At 38.2% G+C, this 21,282-nt stretch overlaps 1 protein-coding gene and 1 long non-coding RNA gene across 2 annotated transcripts in view; one reads left to right on the forward strand and one right to left on the reverse strand.

Annotated features, from left to right (window-relative positions):
• Nucleotides 1–5,355, forward strand: part of ABCA12 (ATP binding cassette subfamily A member 12) — a 201,128-nt gene extending 195,773 nt beyond the window's left edge. The window contains exons 52-53 of the mRNA XM_003925571.4: nt 2,247–2,384; nt 3,859–5,355. Of these exons, the coding sequence (XP_003925620.3) occupies nt 2,247–2,384; nt 3,859–3,966 (246 nt within the window). The 3' untranslated portion in view covers nt 3,967–5,355. The remainder of the gene's footprint in view (nt 1–2,246; nt 2,385–3,858) is intronic.
• The window catches only part of LOC141584547 (uncharacterized), a 140,367-nt gene that overhangs the window by 14,497 nt on the left and 104,588 nt on the right, over nt 1–21,282 (reverse strand). The window lies entirely within an intron of this gene.

Here is a 21,282-nt window from a genome sequence, read left to right on the forward strand (position 1 = left end):
ATTGTTTTTGAAAGGAAACTAGATGTGAAAGGAAAGCAGATATGGAATGATAAAAATAAATTGGAAAGACTAGGCCTGAGGCCCAGTGGTGCCCACGTGACTCCCAGCAAGATTAAGTCTCTGAGCCTCATTTTTCTCATTTGTAAATAGGAATACAGGAGTGCCCCTGTATCCATGAGTGATACATTCCAAGACTTCCAGTGGATGCCTGAAACTATAGACAGTATGAAATCTGAATATGCTTTTTCTTGTATAGAAACAGGCAGGTAGCTTATACAACATAGAGATGCTGGACAAAGGAATGATTCACGTGCCAAATGGAGTAGTGCAAAATTAGATCACACTACTCAGAACGGCATGCAATATAAAACTTACGAATCATTTTTGTGTTTTTCCATTTAATAATTTTGAAACTTGGTTGATAACAGGTAACTGAAATAAGGGAGTACTACTGTTAATAACATTTACTTCACAAAACTAATGTGAGAAGTAAATGATAAAGTATACGCAAAGACACTCCATAAATTATAAGGCACAATGTTAATTTGAAGTGATTTTAGAGAAAATAAACTGCATTTTAAAAAGAATTATCTTATCTTCATAAAACCTCTGACTTAAAAGGAATTTTTTTAAGACATAGGGTCTTGCTCTGTTGCCCAGGCTAGAGTGCAGTAGCATGATCATAGCTCACTGCAGCCTTGAATTCCTGGGCTCAAGGAATCCTTTTGCCTCTGCCTCTCCAGAACTAAGCATATAGGCATGTACCACCATGCCCCACTAAGTTTTGTATTTTTTGTAGAGACAGAATCTCACTGTGTTGCCTAGACTGGTCTTGAACTCCTGGCCTCAAGCAATCTTTCTGCCTTGGCCTCCCAAAGCACTGGGATTACAGGTGTGCCTTACCGCACTTGGCCTAGCTTTCACGATTCTTATTAAAGCTTATTTTCTATGATCTAAATTTAAATCAAATTTAAAAGTAAAACGACATCTTTCTTGCACCAATTGTATTAGTAGTAATGCTTTTTCTTTTAGCGGATTTCTGCGTTGAAATCTGTTGTTTCACTGAGTGATGAAATTACATTCTCCCTGGTCTGTTCCTCATGGGACCAGGGCCATACGAGGCAAATGCAGTGATAATAAAAAGTCTGATTTGTCCCTAAGCAGACCATTCTTTACAAATCTGTGGTGGTTTCTAGATGTCTAGAAAGAAAATAGCCAAAACAACAATCTAAGAGCAAAGGTAGGCAAGATGGCCCGATTGTAGTAACAGATACAATGCAACTACATGTGGATGGGAGATGCTAAGCAATGCACAAAGGAGGAGAAGGGTTTTAAATCCAGACTGCCCATGTGATTCCCAGCAAGACATTCCCATCAAGACTGAAATACATGGTCTTGATCTGATTCACTGGGGTCCCAGGGGTAGATTTTGGATTAAGAAAATATCCTGATCCAACTAGTATTAGCCAAGATTATTCTAGCTGCTTCGTGCCAGGAAGTAAGTGTACAGAGAGTTTCTTGGCTTCTGAAGAGGCTGTTGCAGTAACTAAGACATGGAGTAATGAGCATCAAGTTAATAATATTGGTGGTGCAAATAGATAGGAAAGGTTACATTTGAGAGGTATTTTAAAGGAAAAATAAATAAGATCTGGTAACTGATTAAATATCCCAAAAAGCAAATTGTTAAAGATATCCCAAGGCAATAAAAATGGTTTATACTAAGTAGATGGTGAAGCTAGTGACCAAAATACAAATTGAAAAGAATTTTAGGGTGCGTTGGGAAAAGGATGAGCTGTCATTTGAAGGTTCAATGCTTTTGAAGTTGACTGTCTTTAGCCAATATAAATGGAACTGCTAATTTTTACCCTTTTAGAACAATTCTAACACAAAAATGTCTTAAAATTGAGCACTGAGAAAGCGTATGTGAGATGAGCATAATGTGACATGTGAAATACCATTCCACAGATTCTTTCCCAAGCAAGATTATAATGACTTTATAATGTCACATGAATAAATACTTTGGAGTTGTCATTAACTTTCAAATTTGTTTTCTCTTTAACATTCACAAAACTTTCATCTCATCTTTGCAAGCTATTAGTTTCAATATGTACTCATTATTTATACTGTAGCATCATTTTCAGTGGAATAAATGTCAGTATTTTCCTGAACTCCTGGTACAGTTACGTCTATCCATGTCAATATTACCAGACATTGCAAAATAATTTTTTTTCCTTTGGTACCCATAGGATCAGCACCTCAGCATGCTCGAGTATCACGTACCAGTCACAGCAGGAGGAGTCGCAAACATTTTTGATCTGCTAGAAACCAACAAGACTGCTTTAAATATTACAAATTTCTTAGTGAGTCAGACTACTCTGGAAGAGGTAAGATATATACATACCATAATCGATGTGCACAATGTCACGTATTAATATTATGATGCATTCTGGTTATTTCTTTTTAATAACATTCAATTTGTTTTTAATTGAATTAATATCTAATCTTGCACCTGAAAAACTTAGCAAAGAGCCTAATTAATTTCTATCTTAATTTGGGGATATTAAAAAAAAGGATGTGAAAGACATTAACTTTTCCATTTGATAAGACATCTATATCTATAAAGTTATTTATATGTATACATAAAGCAAAAAGATAAAACCAAAACCCCACTATTTTCACATACATAACAAACAGCTGTTAACACTTTCCTTCCTTCTTCCATGGTAGGGTTCATAAAGAACATTTCTATTGATTGGCTTCCTGGATTAGAGTTGGATAGGGTAATTAGAATTTGGTGCCAGACCTTTAGATCTGTTAAATTCAGGCAATTAAAGTGGTAAATGCAGAATCCTTTCCATTCACTTACATCATCTGTCTTAATTACATTTGCATTCAATAACTAGAGACTTATTAGGTCATCCTTTATCACCTTTGTACTGTCTTAATTTTGCACAGCTCAACCAACATGACATATAGTAAGTTGGATTATATCTGTCATTGGACTGGGTCTGAAAATAAGGTCGTTAGGGATCAGTATATGGTGCTGCATTTGATGCGCAACTTTTCTTGTGGAGCTTTAGACATTTTAATGGGGGGTTTAGACAATCATGACTTTGCCGAAAATGAAGACTTAGTCTTTGACTTAAGACCAACAACCAGCACCGTGGCAAAAAATAGACTCTTGATAGATTTTGGATGAAACTATAACTAATAGTTTTAATGACTTTAAACATAAAGTGAAAAGATGTGCCTGTTAAGTAATTGGCTTACTTAAATTTTATCTTGTGCATTAACTATTGAAACTAGTGAAATTTCTCTCAACATTTCTACATAATCATTCAATAAGGGCATAGGACTGGGCTCCTTGTTTATCATAGGAGCCATATCTATCTCATAGAGATATCAATGTAGATTATATGAATGCAGAAATGTGGCTATAGAAATAGTCAACTATGGCTTCAGATTGACATTATGATTATAAATAAAGTTACAGTCATAAATATGATCATAGACATAGGTGCTGTTTTCAAATTCCAGGTGATCTGATTTTCTGAAAGGACTCCTAGTGCAAGCGTGTATATATGTGTAGGCAGGCCCCTATAAACTCTAGTTTTATAAAGCTAGGATTTGGATTTTATAAGGTCCTGCCCACACAGGTATATACAGGCTTGAACTAGGAGAGAGGAGAGAGAGGGGAGAGAGTAGACGGGAGAGACAGAGAGAGAGAAAGAGAGTAAAGATTGCCCGGTGCGGGGGGAGCTGGGGAAGGGAAGGAGGGAAGGAAATAATTCATTATTAATTTCATTTCTTCCTTTGGCTTAGCAGGCACTAATGGCTTTATTTTTCCTAAAAAACCAGGTTTTCATCAACTTTGCCAAAGACCAAAAGTCCTATGAAACTGCTGATACCAGCAGCCAAGGTTCCACTATAAGTGTTGACTCACAAGATGACCAGATGGAGTCTTAACAGTTCCAGCAAACTCAACCTCAGCATATGACCAATGGCTTCATTTTGAAAAAAAGCCACAGAAGATACACTTCCGCAAGAGATCTTCATTTTAAAGTATTATAATGTATGGAAAGTTACAATTGTGTAAGACTAACAAGTAATTATAAACGGAAATGTTTCCTTCTAAGGTCAGTGAGTGTTGTTGCTACCGAAACGAATTCCCATATACTCAACACTGTGAGCATGCTAATGTATATGCTGGTGATTCTTATGCAAAGCTGACGCCACCTCAAGATGACTATCTTAATTTATTACTTTCAATAAAAAGACAGCTTAAAAGGCATGGATATTAGTAGTTGAAAAATAAGAGTGGAGAAGAAAAGTCAGGTGGTTTCTGGCAGGTACCACCTGGCAAACAAACAAAATAATTTATTGCTAGAAACTACCAGAATGAACATCATCATGGATACATGACTCTGCTGTGATGTGTAAACTGCTAAGAGCCAAATGAACATTTGCCGAGCAGTGGGCACAATGTTTACAATGTATGTGTATGTCACTTTCAGCACCTGTGAATGTGAGGGGACGTATTGAACCCGAAAAAGTGTCACGGATGCAATAGAGAGGGCAGTTTACCCTGGTGGTAAACGGAACCTAGATTCACTCCTGCCATGCCTTGCCAATAATGAGCTGCAGGGTGGAGCAAGAAGGCATTTGCTCTGTTGGGGGGAGAAGGGGAGAATGGATGTGTCAGCTGGGTAGCTACAAACCCTGAAAAGAGAATCCATGTACTGCTGGCAGACAACATTTTTTAAAGCTCTTTCAGAAACCCTCGTATTTTGGGTTTCTCCTCAGGAAACATTCCTGTGGAGGGAAAATGAATATGAAGATAATTTTCAGCTTAATTATGTGGCTGACCCAGAATTGTGTGTATGGCTATAGGATAGACTTCTTTTTTTTTTTTTTTTAAAGCAGACAGAGACTCACTCTGTCGCCCATCCTGGAGTGGAGTGGCACCATCTTGGCTCACTGCAACCTCTGCCTCAGCCTCTCGAGTAGCTGGGAATACAGGCATGTGCCACCACACCCAGCTAATTTTTGTATTTTTAGTAGAGATGGGGTTTCACCATGTTGGCCAGGCTGGTCTCAATCTCCTGACCTTGTGATCTTCCCGCCTCAGCCTCCCAAAGTACTGGGATTACAGGTGTGAGCCACGGTACCTGGCCTAGGATAGACTGGTTAATAATGTCAAGTGGCATGGCCCTGGGGAAAGGTGCTTTATGTACCGTGTGTGTTTATGTGTGTGTGTTTGTGCACTTGTGGGTGTATGTGTGGGTGTGTGTCTATACAAGCATGTCAGCTTTGGCATGATTGTTTCGAAAACCAATAAACTCAAAGTTTAGAAAAACTCATTCATGTTGTTATTTCATTTGTTAAGGAAGACAAAGGAACCTAAAAATGAGAGTCATGTGGCCCACAAAGTTTCACTTGATTTGGCCCCGTTGGCCTCTACGTCCTCATCCCCATCTTTCTCTTTGGCCCTTTGGGATCTGGCCATGCTGCCACTTACCAGTTTTTCCAGTGCTCCATAGTCCTTCCCATCTCCAGACCTTTGCACATGCTGTTCTGCTGGGAATGCTCTTACCCCCACACTTTGTACCTGGCTAACAGTCTTCAGAAATGTCATGCTTTCTCAGAGATGCCAGACTGCCCGGATTTCTCAATTTAAATCCAGCCCACTGTTCTAATAATACTATATACTTTGTTGTTCCTCCCAACCTCCTACTTTTCTGTCAGAGCATGCATCATCATTTGTAACACATCCAGACTAACTAACTAACTATATATATGAATATTAACAGATGGCAACACAATTTCTTTCAGGATGGAAAATGTCTTTGCTGAATATAATATGCAGATATGCCTTTTGGAGTAGAAGGTATAACTGAGAGCGTGGGTATCTCCAGGAGCCCAACTGACAAAAGAGATAGCCAAGCTCCATGAAAGCATAAAAGGAATTTGCTTGCTGTTCGTTGTCTTTGTTGTGGTTGGCTGGTTGTTTGCTTGTTTCTGAGCAATGGTAGGAAAGGAAGAAAAAGAAAAGTAGAGAAGGAGTTAATTTTAGTAACTCCAGATGGATTAAAGATTTAAACATAAGACTTAACACCATAAAAACCCTAGAAGAAAACCTAGGCAAAACCATTGAGGACATAGGCATAGGCAAGGACTTCATGACTAAAACACCAAAACATTGGCAACAAAAACCAAAATAGACAAATGGGATCTAATTAAACTCCAGAGCTTCTGCACAGCAAAAGAAACAATCATTAGAGTGAACCAGCAACCAACAGAATGGGAAAAAATTTTTGCAATCTACCTGTCTGACTTAGGGTTAATATCCAGAATCTACAAAGAACTAAAACAGATTTACAAGAAAAAAACCAAACAAACCCATTCAAAAGTGGGCAAAGGATATGAACAGATGCTTTTCAAAAGAAGACATATATGAAGCCAACAAACATATGAAAAAACGCTCATCATCACTGGTCATCAGAGAAATGCAAATCAAAACCACATTGAGATACCATCTCATGCCAATTAGAATGGCGATCATTAAAAAATGTGGAGACAAAAGATGCTGGAGAGAATGTGGAGAAATAGGAACATTTTTACACTGTCAGGGGGAGTGTAAATTAGTTCAACCATTGTGGAGACAATGTGGCAATTCCTCAAGGACCTAGAAATGGAAATTCCATTTGACCCAGCAATCCCATTACTGGGTATATATCCAAAGGATTATAAATCATTCTATTATAATTAGTTGGGCATGGTGGTGTACACCTGTAGTCCCAGGTACTCGGGAGGCTAAGGCAGGGGAATCACTTGAACCCAGGAGGCAGAGGTGGCAGTGAGCTGAGACTGAGCCACTGCATTCCAGCCTGGCAAAAGAGTGAGACTTCATCTCAAAAAAAGAGTTTTATGGCATATTTTTATATGTAACAAAGGAGCATATATGAACAAATATTGGAACCCATACATCCCTTTGGGCTTCTCTACAGTAGAGGAAATATTTAGAGAATTCTCATTTCCCAGAACACTACCTCCACTCTAGATAATACCTACAGAATCTGCTTGCTTTTTTTTCCCCCCTTTCTTTTAGACAAGGTCTTGCCTGTTACCCAGGCTGGAGTGCAGTGGAGTGATCACAGCTCATTGCAGCCTCAATCTCCCAGGCTTAAGTGATCCTCCCACCTCATCCTCCTGAGTAGCTGGGACTACAGGTGTGTACCTCCAAGGCTGGCTAATTATTTTTTATTTTTGATAGAGATGCGGTGGTTGAATCCTCCATTGCTTGAACTGAGGATGGTGGGTAGGAGCTCCCACACCTGGCCCAGAATCTACTTTCTTAATGTAGTTACCTGAATTACCTCTGAGGATAGTGGCAATTTTCACTTCATCTATGAAACCCAAATTTCATAATATTAATACAGTAGGTATACAATGATAAGAATGGAAAAATGATAACCAGGTAGAGTGGCTCATACCTGCAATCCCAACACTTTGGGAGGCTGAAGGGGGTGGATTGCCTGAGTCCAGGAGTTTGACATCAGCCTAGGCAACATGGCAAAATCCTCAACCAAAAAAAAAAAAAAAAAAATAGCTGAGAATTGTGGTACATGTCTGTAGTCCCAGCTTCTCAAAATGTTGCAGTAGGAAGATCACCTGCGCCCAAGAGGTTGAGACTGCAGTGAGCCTTGATCATGCCACCGAACTCCAGCCTGGATGACAGAGTGAGACCCTATCTCAAAAAAATGGAAAGAAAAATGATCCGTACAGCCCTTCTGCAAATATGCTGTCTTCCTTACTGATCCACTTTTAGACAAACAGCAAATGCTGACCTAGGTAAAGAAGGGAATGACGAACTAGACTTCCATCCTCTTACCTTCACCTGACCCCAGAAGTCTGCCTGTCTCATTAACCTAAGCTTCTCAACACAAGAAGACAATATATTTATAAAGTGTGGAGGTAGGAAAGTTAGCAAATCCATTCTTAAAACAATACCATGGTTTTCAGAGTTACTGTCCTGCTCTACACTCCTATATTCTTTGTCATAAACTGAATGTTACCTTGGCCTTTCCCACCATATTTTTTTGGAACTTTTCCAATCCCCTAACTCCTCCTGCCTCCCTCTCCACCAACATAAGCCCCACTGCTACCCTCCAGCTGATAAACACCTTGAACTACAGGGCACAGGCATAGAAATCAGAAAGGCAAATAAAAAAAACCTTCTAAGGAGAGAGTTTATAATGGCAGGTCTGTCCAGGCAGGTCTTGATTCTCACGCAGAATAGCAAATCTTTCACCAGACCTCATCTCTGCAGCCTCAGAATCATAAGGGAATAGAGCTCTCATGAGTGGACTTGCATTACAGTTCAAAACACTGGTGGCTAAAATCTGACTGTCAGATTATTTGAATTACAATGAGAACTTTAATGGAACACTCCTATCCCCCAGCCAACACATTTTCTCTCCCCTCAAGCACACTACATAGAAAGTCATGCTTTAATCAGAGGGTTGCTTGCTGAGCAGAGAGACTCAGGGCAAGTTGAGATAATTATGTGACTTCAATGTTTAATGTCATCAGGCTTCTCGAGCCTGAAGCATTCTTCTCCATAGTAAGATACACCTTCAAAAGATACATCCTTGACTCTGGAAACCTTCCTCCTTCATCAGAGCTGAGTGGGTCTTGAGGTCTACCATCCTCTGTCCTTCAGAAGCTCTTTTTCAATGCTTCTTTGGCCAACCAACTCCTTTTTAATGGATCCTTATTTCTTTAGACATGATAATCTAGCACTTTATATCAAGATATCTTTTCAGGTTTAAAGATTTTGTGCCTACATTATTTATTGATTATAATGTTTAACTCAAAGCAATGTTCCCAAACTTCCCTTATAATAGGAATCACTTAGGTTCATTGTTGAAAATATACAACTTCCCAAGCAATTTCCTTGGAGATTCTAATTCAGGGAGTCCGTGACTGGGGAATAAATGACAGTGTTAACAGGTACCCAGGGGATTTTTATATTCAGAGAAATTTGGAAAACAATCTAATGTACCTTATTTCAATCCTCTTCACTAAGCTTCCACTATGGACCATATATACTCACAACATTTACACTAATTATCTGTATACTTATATAAGCCCTCATAAAATCAGGCTGGGCACAGTATCTCATGCCTGTAATCCCAGCACTTTGGGAGGCTGAGGTGGGCGAATGGAGGTCAGGAGTTTGAGACAAGCCTGGTCAACATGGTGAAATCTCATCTCTACTAAAAATACAAAAAATTATCTGAGCATGGTGGTGGGCATCTGTAATCCCAGCTATTTGGGAGGCTGAGGCAGGAAAATGGCTTGAACCCAGGAGGCGGAGCTTGCAGTGAGCTATCGTACTACTGCACTCCAGCCTGGGTGACAGAGGAGGCTCTATCTCAATTAAAAAAAATAATCATAATAATAACAAAATCAATCACATCAGGTCTGAGAGGGAGCATAACACAGGGATTAAAATAATTGCTTCTTAAACGTAAGTACCAACTGCCTTGGTTCAAATCCCAGTTTTGAAGTTCACCCCCTAGTTTTGAGGTTCACACCCAGTTAATTGCCCTTGTGAAGTAACTGGTGTGGTTTGGCTGTGTCTCCACCCGAATCTCTTCTTCAACTGCAGCTCCCACAATTCCCACCTGTTATGGGAGGGACACAGCAGGGAATAATTGAATCATGGAGACTGTTTCCCCCATTCCATTCTCATGGTAATGAATAAATCTCACAAGATCTGACAGTTTTATAAGGTGAAACCCCTTTCACTGGATTCTTATTTCTCTCGTCTGCTGCCAAGTAAGATGTGCCTTTCGGCATCCACCATGATTTTGAGGCAGCCCCAGTCACATGGAATTGTGAGTCCATTAAATAAATTACCCAGTTTTGGGTATGTCTTTATCAGCAGCGGGTAAAACAGACCAATACAGTGAACTTGTATGTTTTACTCAATCTCTCTATATACTCAGTTTCCTTGTTTTTGAAATGGGGATAATGCTAATATCTTCCTCACAAGATTGTTATGAAGATTGTATGGATGTTAAAAGTACTTAGCAGGGTGCCCCTGGTAAATTCTGCATAAATAACAGGTCTCATTAATATGTTCATGCCTTGGCTCGGTTTCTGCTGGCAGAACCAGTAATTAATGCAGATTTCAAGATTTTGTTGCTCATAGGTATGTCTTCTACAACAAAAATTCTCAAAGCAAAAATTTCTATAAAGAATAAGATGACTATTTTCACCTAACAGTGGGAAGATGAAGTTTCTGCAGTCTGTTGATTCCAGGAATCACCTTAACTGGGTTTCATTAAACACATTCCCCTTAACATATTTACTCAAACAGAAAATAGTCTTGTGTTAACAAGCTCACCAGTTGACAAAATTATTTGCACTTTAGGCGGAACCCCAATTGTTACAAAACTGTTCCTTTGCTTTATCTCTTAAGGTTAAATTCTGAAAAGAAAGGATCAACTTGTCTTCTAAAATATATTTTCCATAACTTAAGATTATAAACTCAGCCCAATTTGGCACACACTGGAAATTAATAAGTGCTCCTGGATGTATAAATAGATGGATGGATAAATGAAGAAATAAATGTAATAATTCCTAAAAATCCTTTTTCAACTTTCCTCTCTCAACAAAATCTAAGACTGAGCTTTATAATATAGCATTTTATCAGGAGAAGACAATGATTTTAGACATACTTCTGTATTATGATATTTCTAATTCAGTGAGTCTCAATTTGGGCTGCACATTGCAATTACCTGGGGAAATTATACTGCTCCCAGGGTTTTACCCTCCCCTGAAAAATCTAATGTAGTTAGTTTAGAGTGTGGTGTGGCCACTGGGAGTCTTAGACGTTTCCCTGGTGTTTTTAATGGCAGCCAAAGTTGGGATCCACAGTTCTGTCTCCTATGGATAACTGATACCTCACTGAAGAAGTAAATTCAAGAACAATGTATAACTCTTTAAAGTCTTACTGAATTTATATTAGACTTTGGTACCATATATAGAATTATAAACTGTATTGCTTCAACATAGATCCCATGTACTAATGCCCCTTGAAAACTTGTATTATAATCATTCTAGCACAATTAGAATCGGAAAGAAGAGTCTTTGAGAGATCGAATAATGCTTTTAAACGATGTGAAAATCAAGTTATGCTCTACCCGTTTTTCTTTACAATCATATTTAAAAACGAACGCAGCTATAAAAAAAAAAATAAGATATGTGCCCAACTGCCATATACAAGAGGAAGAAACAGCTGAGCCTGTTTGGGGTCGTTATTTTCAGAAAGAATTTCTCAAAAACTATGCTATATAAAACTATTATGATGGGCATCCTTTTGCTTTTCAGCCAGGTGGTTCTACAATACTTATAGGTACTGAAACAGCTTCGAATGTATTTGTCCCATCTGCTTTTGTAGTTGTTGCTCTATTCTTTCTTGTTGTCTTAAAATACAGCACAGAATATGAATCATGTTCAGCATCATATGTGAATCATTTAAATCCCACCGAACAATCCAATTAAGGCATGAAGGCATTATGTTATGTATCAGTAAGTAAGAAACTACCACAGAGAAATGATTTTTCTTAGTAAATTGACTACTTAAGAAATGGCGACACAGAAGTAGACTTCTATTTCCGTAGATTTTAGCAAGGGGAAAGTATGTATCTCCTTACAATATCTCAGGAAATTATACTTTGAATGCTTTCCCAGCTTTTAAAATTTAAACATCTTTTAAAAAAAGAAGTGCAATATATTTGTATATTAAAACTCCATTAAAGAAATATCTCATAAATACATGGATTCAGATTTAACAGACATAAAAATCATGCTTCTAAGTAAAAAGCTAAACAGAATAAACCAGTGGGTATTTATAAAATGCTACCCTCATTTTCATTATCTTTTGTTTCATTAATGTACATTCACAGGTACATGCCAATAGAAAACAGAGAAGCTGGCTCTAAATCCAAGGTCTGCTGGCCCCACCTTTACTGTAAAAACAGAACAATGGCAGATAAAATGGAGAAGTAAAAACAAAACCATAACTGGACTTTAAAACAAGATAAACAGGGACCAGGTGTGGTGGCTCATACCTGTAATCCCAGCACTTTGGGAAGCCAAGGCAGGCGGATCACAAGGTCAGAAGATCGAGACTAACCTGGCTAACATGGTGAAACCCCATCTCTACCAAAAATACAAGACATCAGCCAGGTGTGGTGTGGTGGCATGAGTTGTAGTGCCGGCTATTTGGGAGGCTGAGGCAGGAGAATTGTTTGAACCCAAGAAGCAGAGCTTTTGGTGAGTTGAGATCGCACCACTGCACTCCAGCCTGGGTGACAGAGCGAGACTCTGTCTCCAAAAACAGCAGCAACAATAACAACAAGATAAACAGGCCCATGGACCAGAGCTGAAATAAGAGCCACTGGTTGCTATAAAACTCTGGATCTAACAGCAGGCAGTGGTAGCGGGGGATTCAGCCAATAAAAAAAATGAGGGGACTAAAACCTCACCAAAATGAGATACAGGGTGCCATTTACTCACACATATAGTACATTTACATACAGTAAATGATACAGAGCTCATTTACTCACACATCGTCAGTGAATCTTCTCTTCTTCAAATTAAAACAATGATCTACTTTAGCACATGTAAGAAATCTGATTCAGAGGGCAAACATAAGACAATTTGCAAATATGTCTCATGCAGTTCGGGTGGGGAGGTGTATGGGGTGGGTTATGTGGGTGCAGGGAATATTACACACTCTTCCTCAATCTGTGTTTTTCCCTCTGCAACTCCTTTCCTGCGGTATCTCAAGGAGGGTGTATAAAGAGATCTATCTGCCCCAGTACAGACAAAATTTGGGTACAATGTCTGTAGAGAATTTAAAACTAATAACATGATCAACTTATCTTCACCAAGCTCTAGCAAAGACACTTCTAAACAAAGTCAATGATTGTATGGTTTAGCTGTGTCCCCACCCAAATCTCATCTTGAATTCCCACGTTGGGGGAGGGACATGGTGGGAGGCAATTGAATCATGGGGCAGGTCTTTCCTGTGCTGTTCTGGTAATCGTGAATAAGTCTCATGAGATCTGATAATTTTTAAAAGAGGAGTTTCCCTGCCCAAGTTCTTCTTGTCTGCTGCCATGTGAGACATGCCTTTCAACTTCTGCCATGATTGTGAGGCCAGCCTAGCTACGTGGAACTATAAGTCCAATGAAACTCTTTGTTTTGTTTATTGCCCAGTCTCAGGTATGTCTTTATTGGAAGTGTGAAAACGGACTAATACAGTGATCAAATACTCCTGTCAAAAACAAAACAAAACAAAACAAAACAAAAAAAAAACCCAAATCTTTCATCAAGGTAAAATTTAAAGAAGTGATGTGGTGGCTACTGATTTTTTTTTTTTTTTAGATGGACTTTTGCTCTTGTTGACCAATCTGGAGTGCAATGGCGTGATCTCAGCACCACAACCTCTGCTTCCTGGGTTCAGGCGATTCTCCTGCCTCAGCCTCCTGAGTAGCCAGGATTATAGGCATGTGTCACGACACCCAGCTAATTTTGTTTCTGTATTTTTAGCAGAGACCAGGTTTCTCCATGTTGGTCAAGTTGGTCTCAGACTCCCAACCTCAGGTGATCTACCCACCTCAGCCTCCCAAAGTGCTGGAATTACAGGCATGAGCCACTGTGCCTGGTGCTACTGAATTTTAATAACATATTGCTAAATTTCAAATTTGAGCTTTCAAAAAATTACTTATCCTTTGATAAACAGTGTATTCTTCATGAAGGAAAACTAGGAGAACTCCTAGTTATACACTTAAACTGGAAAGCAGGGAACTCATCATGGGAATTCTAAGTTGAAGATGGTTAGGAATCTTTCCAGCTAGCCTGGCGGGGGGGCAATTTCTACCTCCAACACTTCTTAAGCTATATATTTCTGCATTTAACGGATAGATTTGTTTTATTCGTTTCGTTTTGTAGAGACAGAGTCTTAGTCTTGCTCTGTCCCGCAAGCTGAAGTGTAGTGGTACAATTACAGTTCACTGTAGTCTCAACCTCCTGGACTCAAAGTGATCCTCCTGCCTTAGCCCCCAGAGTAGCTGGGATTACAAGCTTGCGCCACTGCATCAGGCTATTTTTATTTTTATGTTTTTATAAAGATGGGGCCTCACTTTGTTGCCCAGGCAGGTCTCAAATTCCTGGCCTCAAGTGATCCTCCCGCCTCAGCCTTCCAAAGTGCTGAGATTACAGGTGTAAGCCACATGCCAGCTAACTAGTAGGTTTTAAATAAGCAGTGATAGCATTGTGATTGTAAAGATGAAGAAACGGAACTTGTTATTTCAATTCTGTCATTCTATGTAGCCACCTGGAATTTGTACGTTTAAAATATTTTGACTGTAGGGTATTTGAAAGCTGCTAGAACCAATCCCAAAGAAAGACATGGAGAGTAATGAAATTTATTGTGAAAGATTTTTATAAAAATTTCTGCCAAACTATCCTTAAAGACTTTTCTAACTATTTGTATAACTGTTGCTTTATGTCAGAGAAACATTTTAAAGTAAAAATAAAAAGTAACCTTTGATCAACTAAGAGTGAAGACAGATTAAGCAATCTGTCTATACTTGCTAATAAACTTAAATATGCAAATACCTATTTTGCTGAAGCCATTGACAGAGGGCTTGAACACAGAAACTATAACATTATTCATTTAGTGACAGATCATAATGTAGATGTTAATTTTTCCTTTTTTTTAAAAAAATGCATTAATTAAATATCAATTCATTATGCTTTCCTTTGTTGAAGGTATTTATTTTAGTCTCAATTTATTAATTTTTACTGACTATAAATGAAATTCAATAAAAGATAAATCTTCACTGTTTTCATCACTTTCCTGGCTACTATGATTAGTTTTATTTCATAATCATTAAAAATAATTTTGTCATATACAGGAGGGATATGTGAAAGAAAAAGATACAAGCAAGGCACTGTGGCATGCACCTGTATTGCTTGTATTTGGGAGGCTAAGAGGATTACTTGAGCCTAGAAGTTTGAGGCTATAGTGCTCAATGATTGTGCTTGTGAATAGCCACTGCACTTTGGCCTAGGCAACATAGCAAGATTCCATCTCTAAAAATACAGAAGGAAAAGATCCACTCTTCAAGTCAGATAAGTAAGTCCCTACTCATCCCATCATCTAATCTCCCAGTTTGTGAAGCTCACAGGTGCAGGGGTTTTGCAGTAAAATTCATTATTTCTAAATTGAGAATGAAGGAGGTTAATACCTCCAGCATTATTTATCGGAAAAGAACTAATTTACCCTAAAATTTTAATTAATGAAATTAGAATAAGTGCAGAAGGCACAAATGTGTAGTCCAAAACCCAGATTCTACACAAAGATATATTTCACATGATTTATACATTTTATGGAAAAGAATAAAAAGCCAATATGTTACATTCTAGATATTTGACTTGAAATTCAAATATCTGACTCTGAAAATGGCAAGATGTGGTATCACTGATATCTCACTGATATCACTGTGGCAGGTAATTAAATCATGGGCGTTCTCCCCCATGCTATTCTCATGATAGTAAGTTCTCACAAGAGCTGATGGTTTTATAAGCACGTGGCATTTCCCCTGCTGTCTCTCATTCTTTCTCCTGCTGCCCTGTGAAAAGGTGCCTTTTGCCATTAAGTTCCTGAGGCCTCCCCAGCCATGTGGAACTATGTGTCCATTAAACCTCTTTTCTTTATAAATTACCCAATCTCATGTATTTACTTATTGCAATGTGAGAACAGACTAATATACCTTGTAGTTTAAATATTGGGATTTGAGGGAGGTTTTCAGAAAGCTTACAGGACTGTACACAGGATATCTGGGAGCTAAGAAAGAGGTAAGCTATTTGCTTACTTTCTGTAAGTGACTTGAAAAAAACAAAACCATGTTCTCGGCAGCCAAACTGGAAAGAGTATAGGTAGTGCAATATCTGCTTCCATAGCCGAGATCTAAACTCACCTGACAACTCCACCCATCCTGCAATGAAGTCCACACCTATGGTTCCCCAACCAGAGTCCCTGCTTCTTGAAATAGTCTGTATAGAATCTCTCTTTGAACTATGATCTAACTTCAAAACAAGTTCATTTTGTAGAAAGAACAGCTTGTAGTCTATTATATTTCCAAATAGACAATATAACAGAAAGGCCAAATGGCATTCTTCAAGAACAAATAGTTTCCTTCGGTTTCTTGGAAAGGAAAGTCTATGCAGAAAGTACTTTTCTCCCTGGATCAATAATTTAGGTTTTAACCTCTTCATAGTACATCACATTCACTAAGATTTTCAAAAGAAAAAAAGGGACATTCTGTAGGTAATTTATTTTATTTATTTATTTATTTATTTATTTATTACCATGGAGGCATTCTTTGTGACTGCAGGTAATTTCTAAGAGGTTGCATTCAGGGTGTGAATATGCTAACTAAAACAGCATGCGCCTGTCCTAAGACTGAGAATACAGGAAAGTAAAAGAAAGACTATGAACTAGAACAAAGATATTAAAAGCAATTAAGGCCATTGAGTTGGTGTGATTTTCCTGTGTTTAAGTCTCACAGTAGATAGTTCTAATTTTTTTTTTTTTTTTTGAGACGGAGTCTTGCTCTGTCACCAGGTTGGGTTAGAGTGTAATGGTGTGATCTCGACTCATTGTAATCTCCACCTCCCAGATTCAAGAGATTCTACTGGCCAAGCTTCCTGAGTAGATGGGACTACAGGTGCCCACCACCATGCATGGCTAATTTTTTTGTATGTTAGTAGATATGTGGTTTCACCATGTTGGCCAGGATGGTCTCAATCTCCTGACTTTGTGATCCACCAGCTTTGGCTTCCCAAAGTGCTGGGATTACAGGCGTGAGCCAATGCACAAGGCCAGTTCGAATTTTTAATTTAAAATGAGTGGGTTCGTATCTTAGCTTCCTAACCACAGGGAAGATTTTCATCCCTATCCCCATCACCACCCTCACTGCTGTCATCAGCGTTATAGAAGATCCCATTACCTTTTCCCAAAGTCGTCTGTCCTTCCTGATTAGCTTCCCAGTAAAGAAAGATTTCCCTTAAAACGTTTAATACTCTTTTCTCATCTTTTTTTTTTCAGTAAGTTATAAAACCTAAATAGTGCAGTTATTTTCAAGTATATTTTTAATGTAAATAATTTGTTTTCCAAAAATTAATTTAAGTAATTCTTAAAGAATCCAGCATTTAGTGTACTGTAAAATCTAATTTATTTTCATCAGTTTTTATGCATCTGAAATGTTTCAGAATTAAAAGAAAGATAAAAGTTGGTCAAGTGTCTAAGAAATCATCATCTGATTATATTTTAAAAAATGGAAAAAATCAGCCGGGCGCGGTGGCTCAAGCCTGTAATCCCAGCACTTTGGGAGGCTGAGGTGGGTGGATCATGAGGTCAAGAGATTGAGACCATCCTGGTCAACATGGTGAAACCCCGTCTCTACTAAAGATACAAAAAATTAGCTGGGCATGGTGGCACGTGCCTGTAATCCCAGCTACTCAGGAGGCTGAGGCAGGAGAATCGCCTGAACCCAGGAGGTGGAGGTTGCGGTGAGCCGAGATCGCGCCATTGCACCCCAGCCTGGGTAACAAGAGTGAAACTCCGTCTCAAAAAAAAAAAAAAAAAAAAAAAAAAAAAAAAAAAAAAAAAAAAAAAAAAGGAAAAAATCTGTACTTAATTATATGAATACCTGGGATACTGCTAATTTTTTCCTTTAAAAATTATGGCTGGTAAATAAAGGCTCTAGTTAGAAATGGGGAGACATTAACACTCTGTGGCACAACCTTTCCATGAATCATAGCCACGTTCTGACATTTATGCTGAGATGTGAAGAAGGAGTTAGACAGATAAAAAGGCAATGGGAAATGATTCCAAGTAAACCTAAAAAAGGAGCATAACTGAAAATGCTAGAACTAAATGTCATTTGCTTCTTGCCACAAAAGATGCATTTTAATCCTATAAAGCATTAATAATATCTACATACAATTCCCTTATTAAATCAAAGAACAAATGTATATAATTTTCATTTTCTTTCTTTCCACTTCTTTTCGTTTAAACCAGAGGAAAGACTATGACTGGGAAATTAATACATTTGGAAATATACCTATAGTGTCACATAATAAAAATCTGAGTAATTTAAATTATCATGCTCATTGCCATCAGTTTAGTTCCCATTGTTTTTACTTGTCTACACATAGGAGGAACATTACAAGGGGAAAAGTATGCCGAGGCCCCTAGCTGTGATCCAAGGGACTGTAAGCCAGACCACTCTCAGCAGTCTCTCCTTCCAGCTTGTTGTTCACAATTGGTGGAAAGTCCTGGCTAATTTGTCAGTATCATCTCTGGAAGATATATATATTAAGCCATCATCTGCACTAACATCAGGCTACATCATTATATTAGATTAGCTTTAAATAATCTAGACTAGAAGAAAGTTCCAGAGATTCAAAGCACAGGTGTCCCTCCACCCTGATCCAGACCTCCCTTGTATTTGGTTACCAGTGATATAGTGTTGGTTGGCAAATGTCCTATATCTTAGGTACCAACATATAAAAAGGCAATTTCTTTTTGAAATCTAAATTTTGGGCTTTTCTTGAAAAGCCAGATCTGGCAACATTGCCTGTCTCTCCCCATTGCCGAAATAGTCTACAGGAATCCAGTGGCAGTGCTTGCTTCAAATGAAACACAGACTCTCCACTTCTACACGGTTGCCTCCATTCCTGGGTTTCTCCCAACCTTGAGGCTAAATGTCTGATACCATTAAGAGGTCTTTTCTGACCATTGAAACTTCTCCATCTCTAAATATGGTGATTCTACCCGATTTTGTAACTGAAAAGTACAGCAGTTTAGCCTCAGACTGCATTTAAATTTTTTTTTTCCCGTTTCTCTTCCCCCTCCCAATCCAAAGACGTAACTTAAAGACAAACTGCATATGTGTTACCTTTCATCTTGAAATACAGCCTTGGAATGTGCTGTGAACCTAGCTAGACTCCCTTTCCTTTTCCGTTACTATATTCCCATGCCTTGTGCATGTTATGTTTATTTAGATGCTTGTTAAGCACACACCATGCTCTCTTAACTGGTCACCTATTTCCTTAGAAGTGTCGGGTCGGGTCGGATCTTGAGAGGAACCAGATAGGTCCCTATCTGATCTGATAGGTCAGATCTTGATAGACACCTCCAGAATTCTCTCTCTAACAAAAGATTACTTCAAGGCCAGAAGCCACTTCCCACTGAAGAGTGACTACAGAATTGACCGATTAATTTATAACCTAGCAGGACCCACGATAGCACCAGCTCCTTCACCAAATAGAACAATAATTCAATGTGAGCCAGGGGAGCAAGTCAGGCCACCTGGCACCTCGTAGCCGCCCTCCTTACCTCTTCTGCATTTCAAACCCTTTCTTAAAAAACCCCTGTGTTCCCTACACAAGTTAAAGAGTAGAATTCCTTTCTACTCTTCCCCTTGTGGGCATGAATAACAAAGAAATATCACTTCTTCTTACGATAACTTGTTATTATTCTGACTTCTTTTCACAAGTTGCAGGTAGCTGGACCCTTTTGTTGGTTACAGTTTTACTCTTTTATCTTTTCCCAAATATGCTTATCATTTTCTGAAAGAACCTTACTTGTCCCCTTGTTTACTTGTTTATTCTCTAATTCCACCTCTACTAGAACTGAAGTTCCAAGCTAGCAGAGACCTCCCCTGTCTTACTAATTACAGTATTCCCAGTGCCTAGAACGTGGCTTGGCACATAACAATACCTATTTGTTAGATGACAATAGCTATTTGTTATCATCATGACTGTGTTATTGCTTTTCACAGAGCAGAGAAATATTTCTCTGTATGCGCATGCCCTTATGTAAAGAACTTGAGGCAAGAAGTTACATTCTAAGAAATAAACATCCAACAGAGCTTCTGGTCTATTTGTATCTGGTCACTTCACTGCCCACAATATAAAAACAATGGGATCTAAACTGATGGTTAACATGACTTTTAAAATCATTCAGAGATTTTAGTATGGACCACTAGAGGCATATTTATGACTATTAATTTCCCAGTCATGATCTTTCCTCTGGTTTAAATGAAAGGAAGAAAACTTTTTTTTTCATTTATTTTTGTTTCATTGACAAGTCTTAATTGTATATATTTGTGGAATACAGTGGGATATTTTGATATATGTATACAATGTGAAACAATTAAATCAATCTAATTGACGTATTTATTACCTCACATACTTATTTTTTTCTGGCAAAAACATTTGAAATTTACTCTTAGCAATTTTGAAGTATATTATTATTAGCCATAGTCACCATGCTAAGCAATAGACCTCAAAAATTTATTCTTCCTAAGTGAAACTTTGTACTTTTTGACCAACATCTCTCCATTGCTCCCTACCTCCACTCCCAGCCTCTGGTAGCCACTATTCTACTCTCTACTTCTATGAGTTTGACCTTTTCAGATTACATATATCAATCAGATCACGTGGTATTTATCTTTCTATGCCTGACTTGTTTCACTTATCATAATGTCTTCCAGGTTCATCCATCTTGTCACATATGACAGAATTTCCTTCTGTTTTAAGGCTAAGTAGCATTTCGTTGCATATATATACAATATTTTCTTTATCCATTCATCTGCTGATGGACACTCGGTTGATTCCATGACTTGACTACTGTGAATAGTGTTGCAACAAACATGGGAAGGCAGATATTTCTTCTACATAGTGATTTCAAATCCTTTGTATATTTACCCAGAAGTGGGATTTCTGGATCATATGGTAATTTTATTTTTAGTTTTTTGAGGAAACTGCATACAATTTTTCAGAATGATTGTACTTATTTACATTCTCACCAACAGTGTACAAGAGTTCCCCTTTCTACATATCCTTGCCAACCTTTATCTTTTATGCTTTTGATAATAGCTGCTCTAACAGATACAAAGTGATAGCTCACTGTGGTTTTAATTTGTATTTCCCTAATGACTAATGATACTGAGCATTTTTTCATATACCTGCTGGCCATTTGTATGTCTTCCTTTGAGAAATGTCTATTCATGTCCTTTGCCTGTTTTTAAATCTGGTTTCCCATTTTCTCACTATTGAGTTTTTTTAATTCTTTTTTTTTTTTTTTTTTGAGACAGAGTTTCGCTCTTGTTACCCAGGCTGGAGTGC

The sequence above is a fragment of the Saimiri boliviensis genome, chromosome 5, assembly GCF_048565385.1.
Source record: "Saimiri boliviensis isolate mSaiBol1 chromosome 5, mSaiBol1.pri, whole genome shotgun sequence".
NCBI lineage: Eukaryota > Metazoa > Chordata > Mammalia > Primates > Cebidae > Saimiri > Saimiri boliviensis.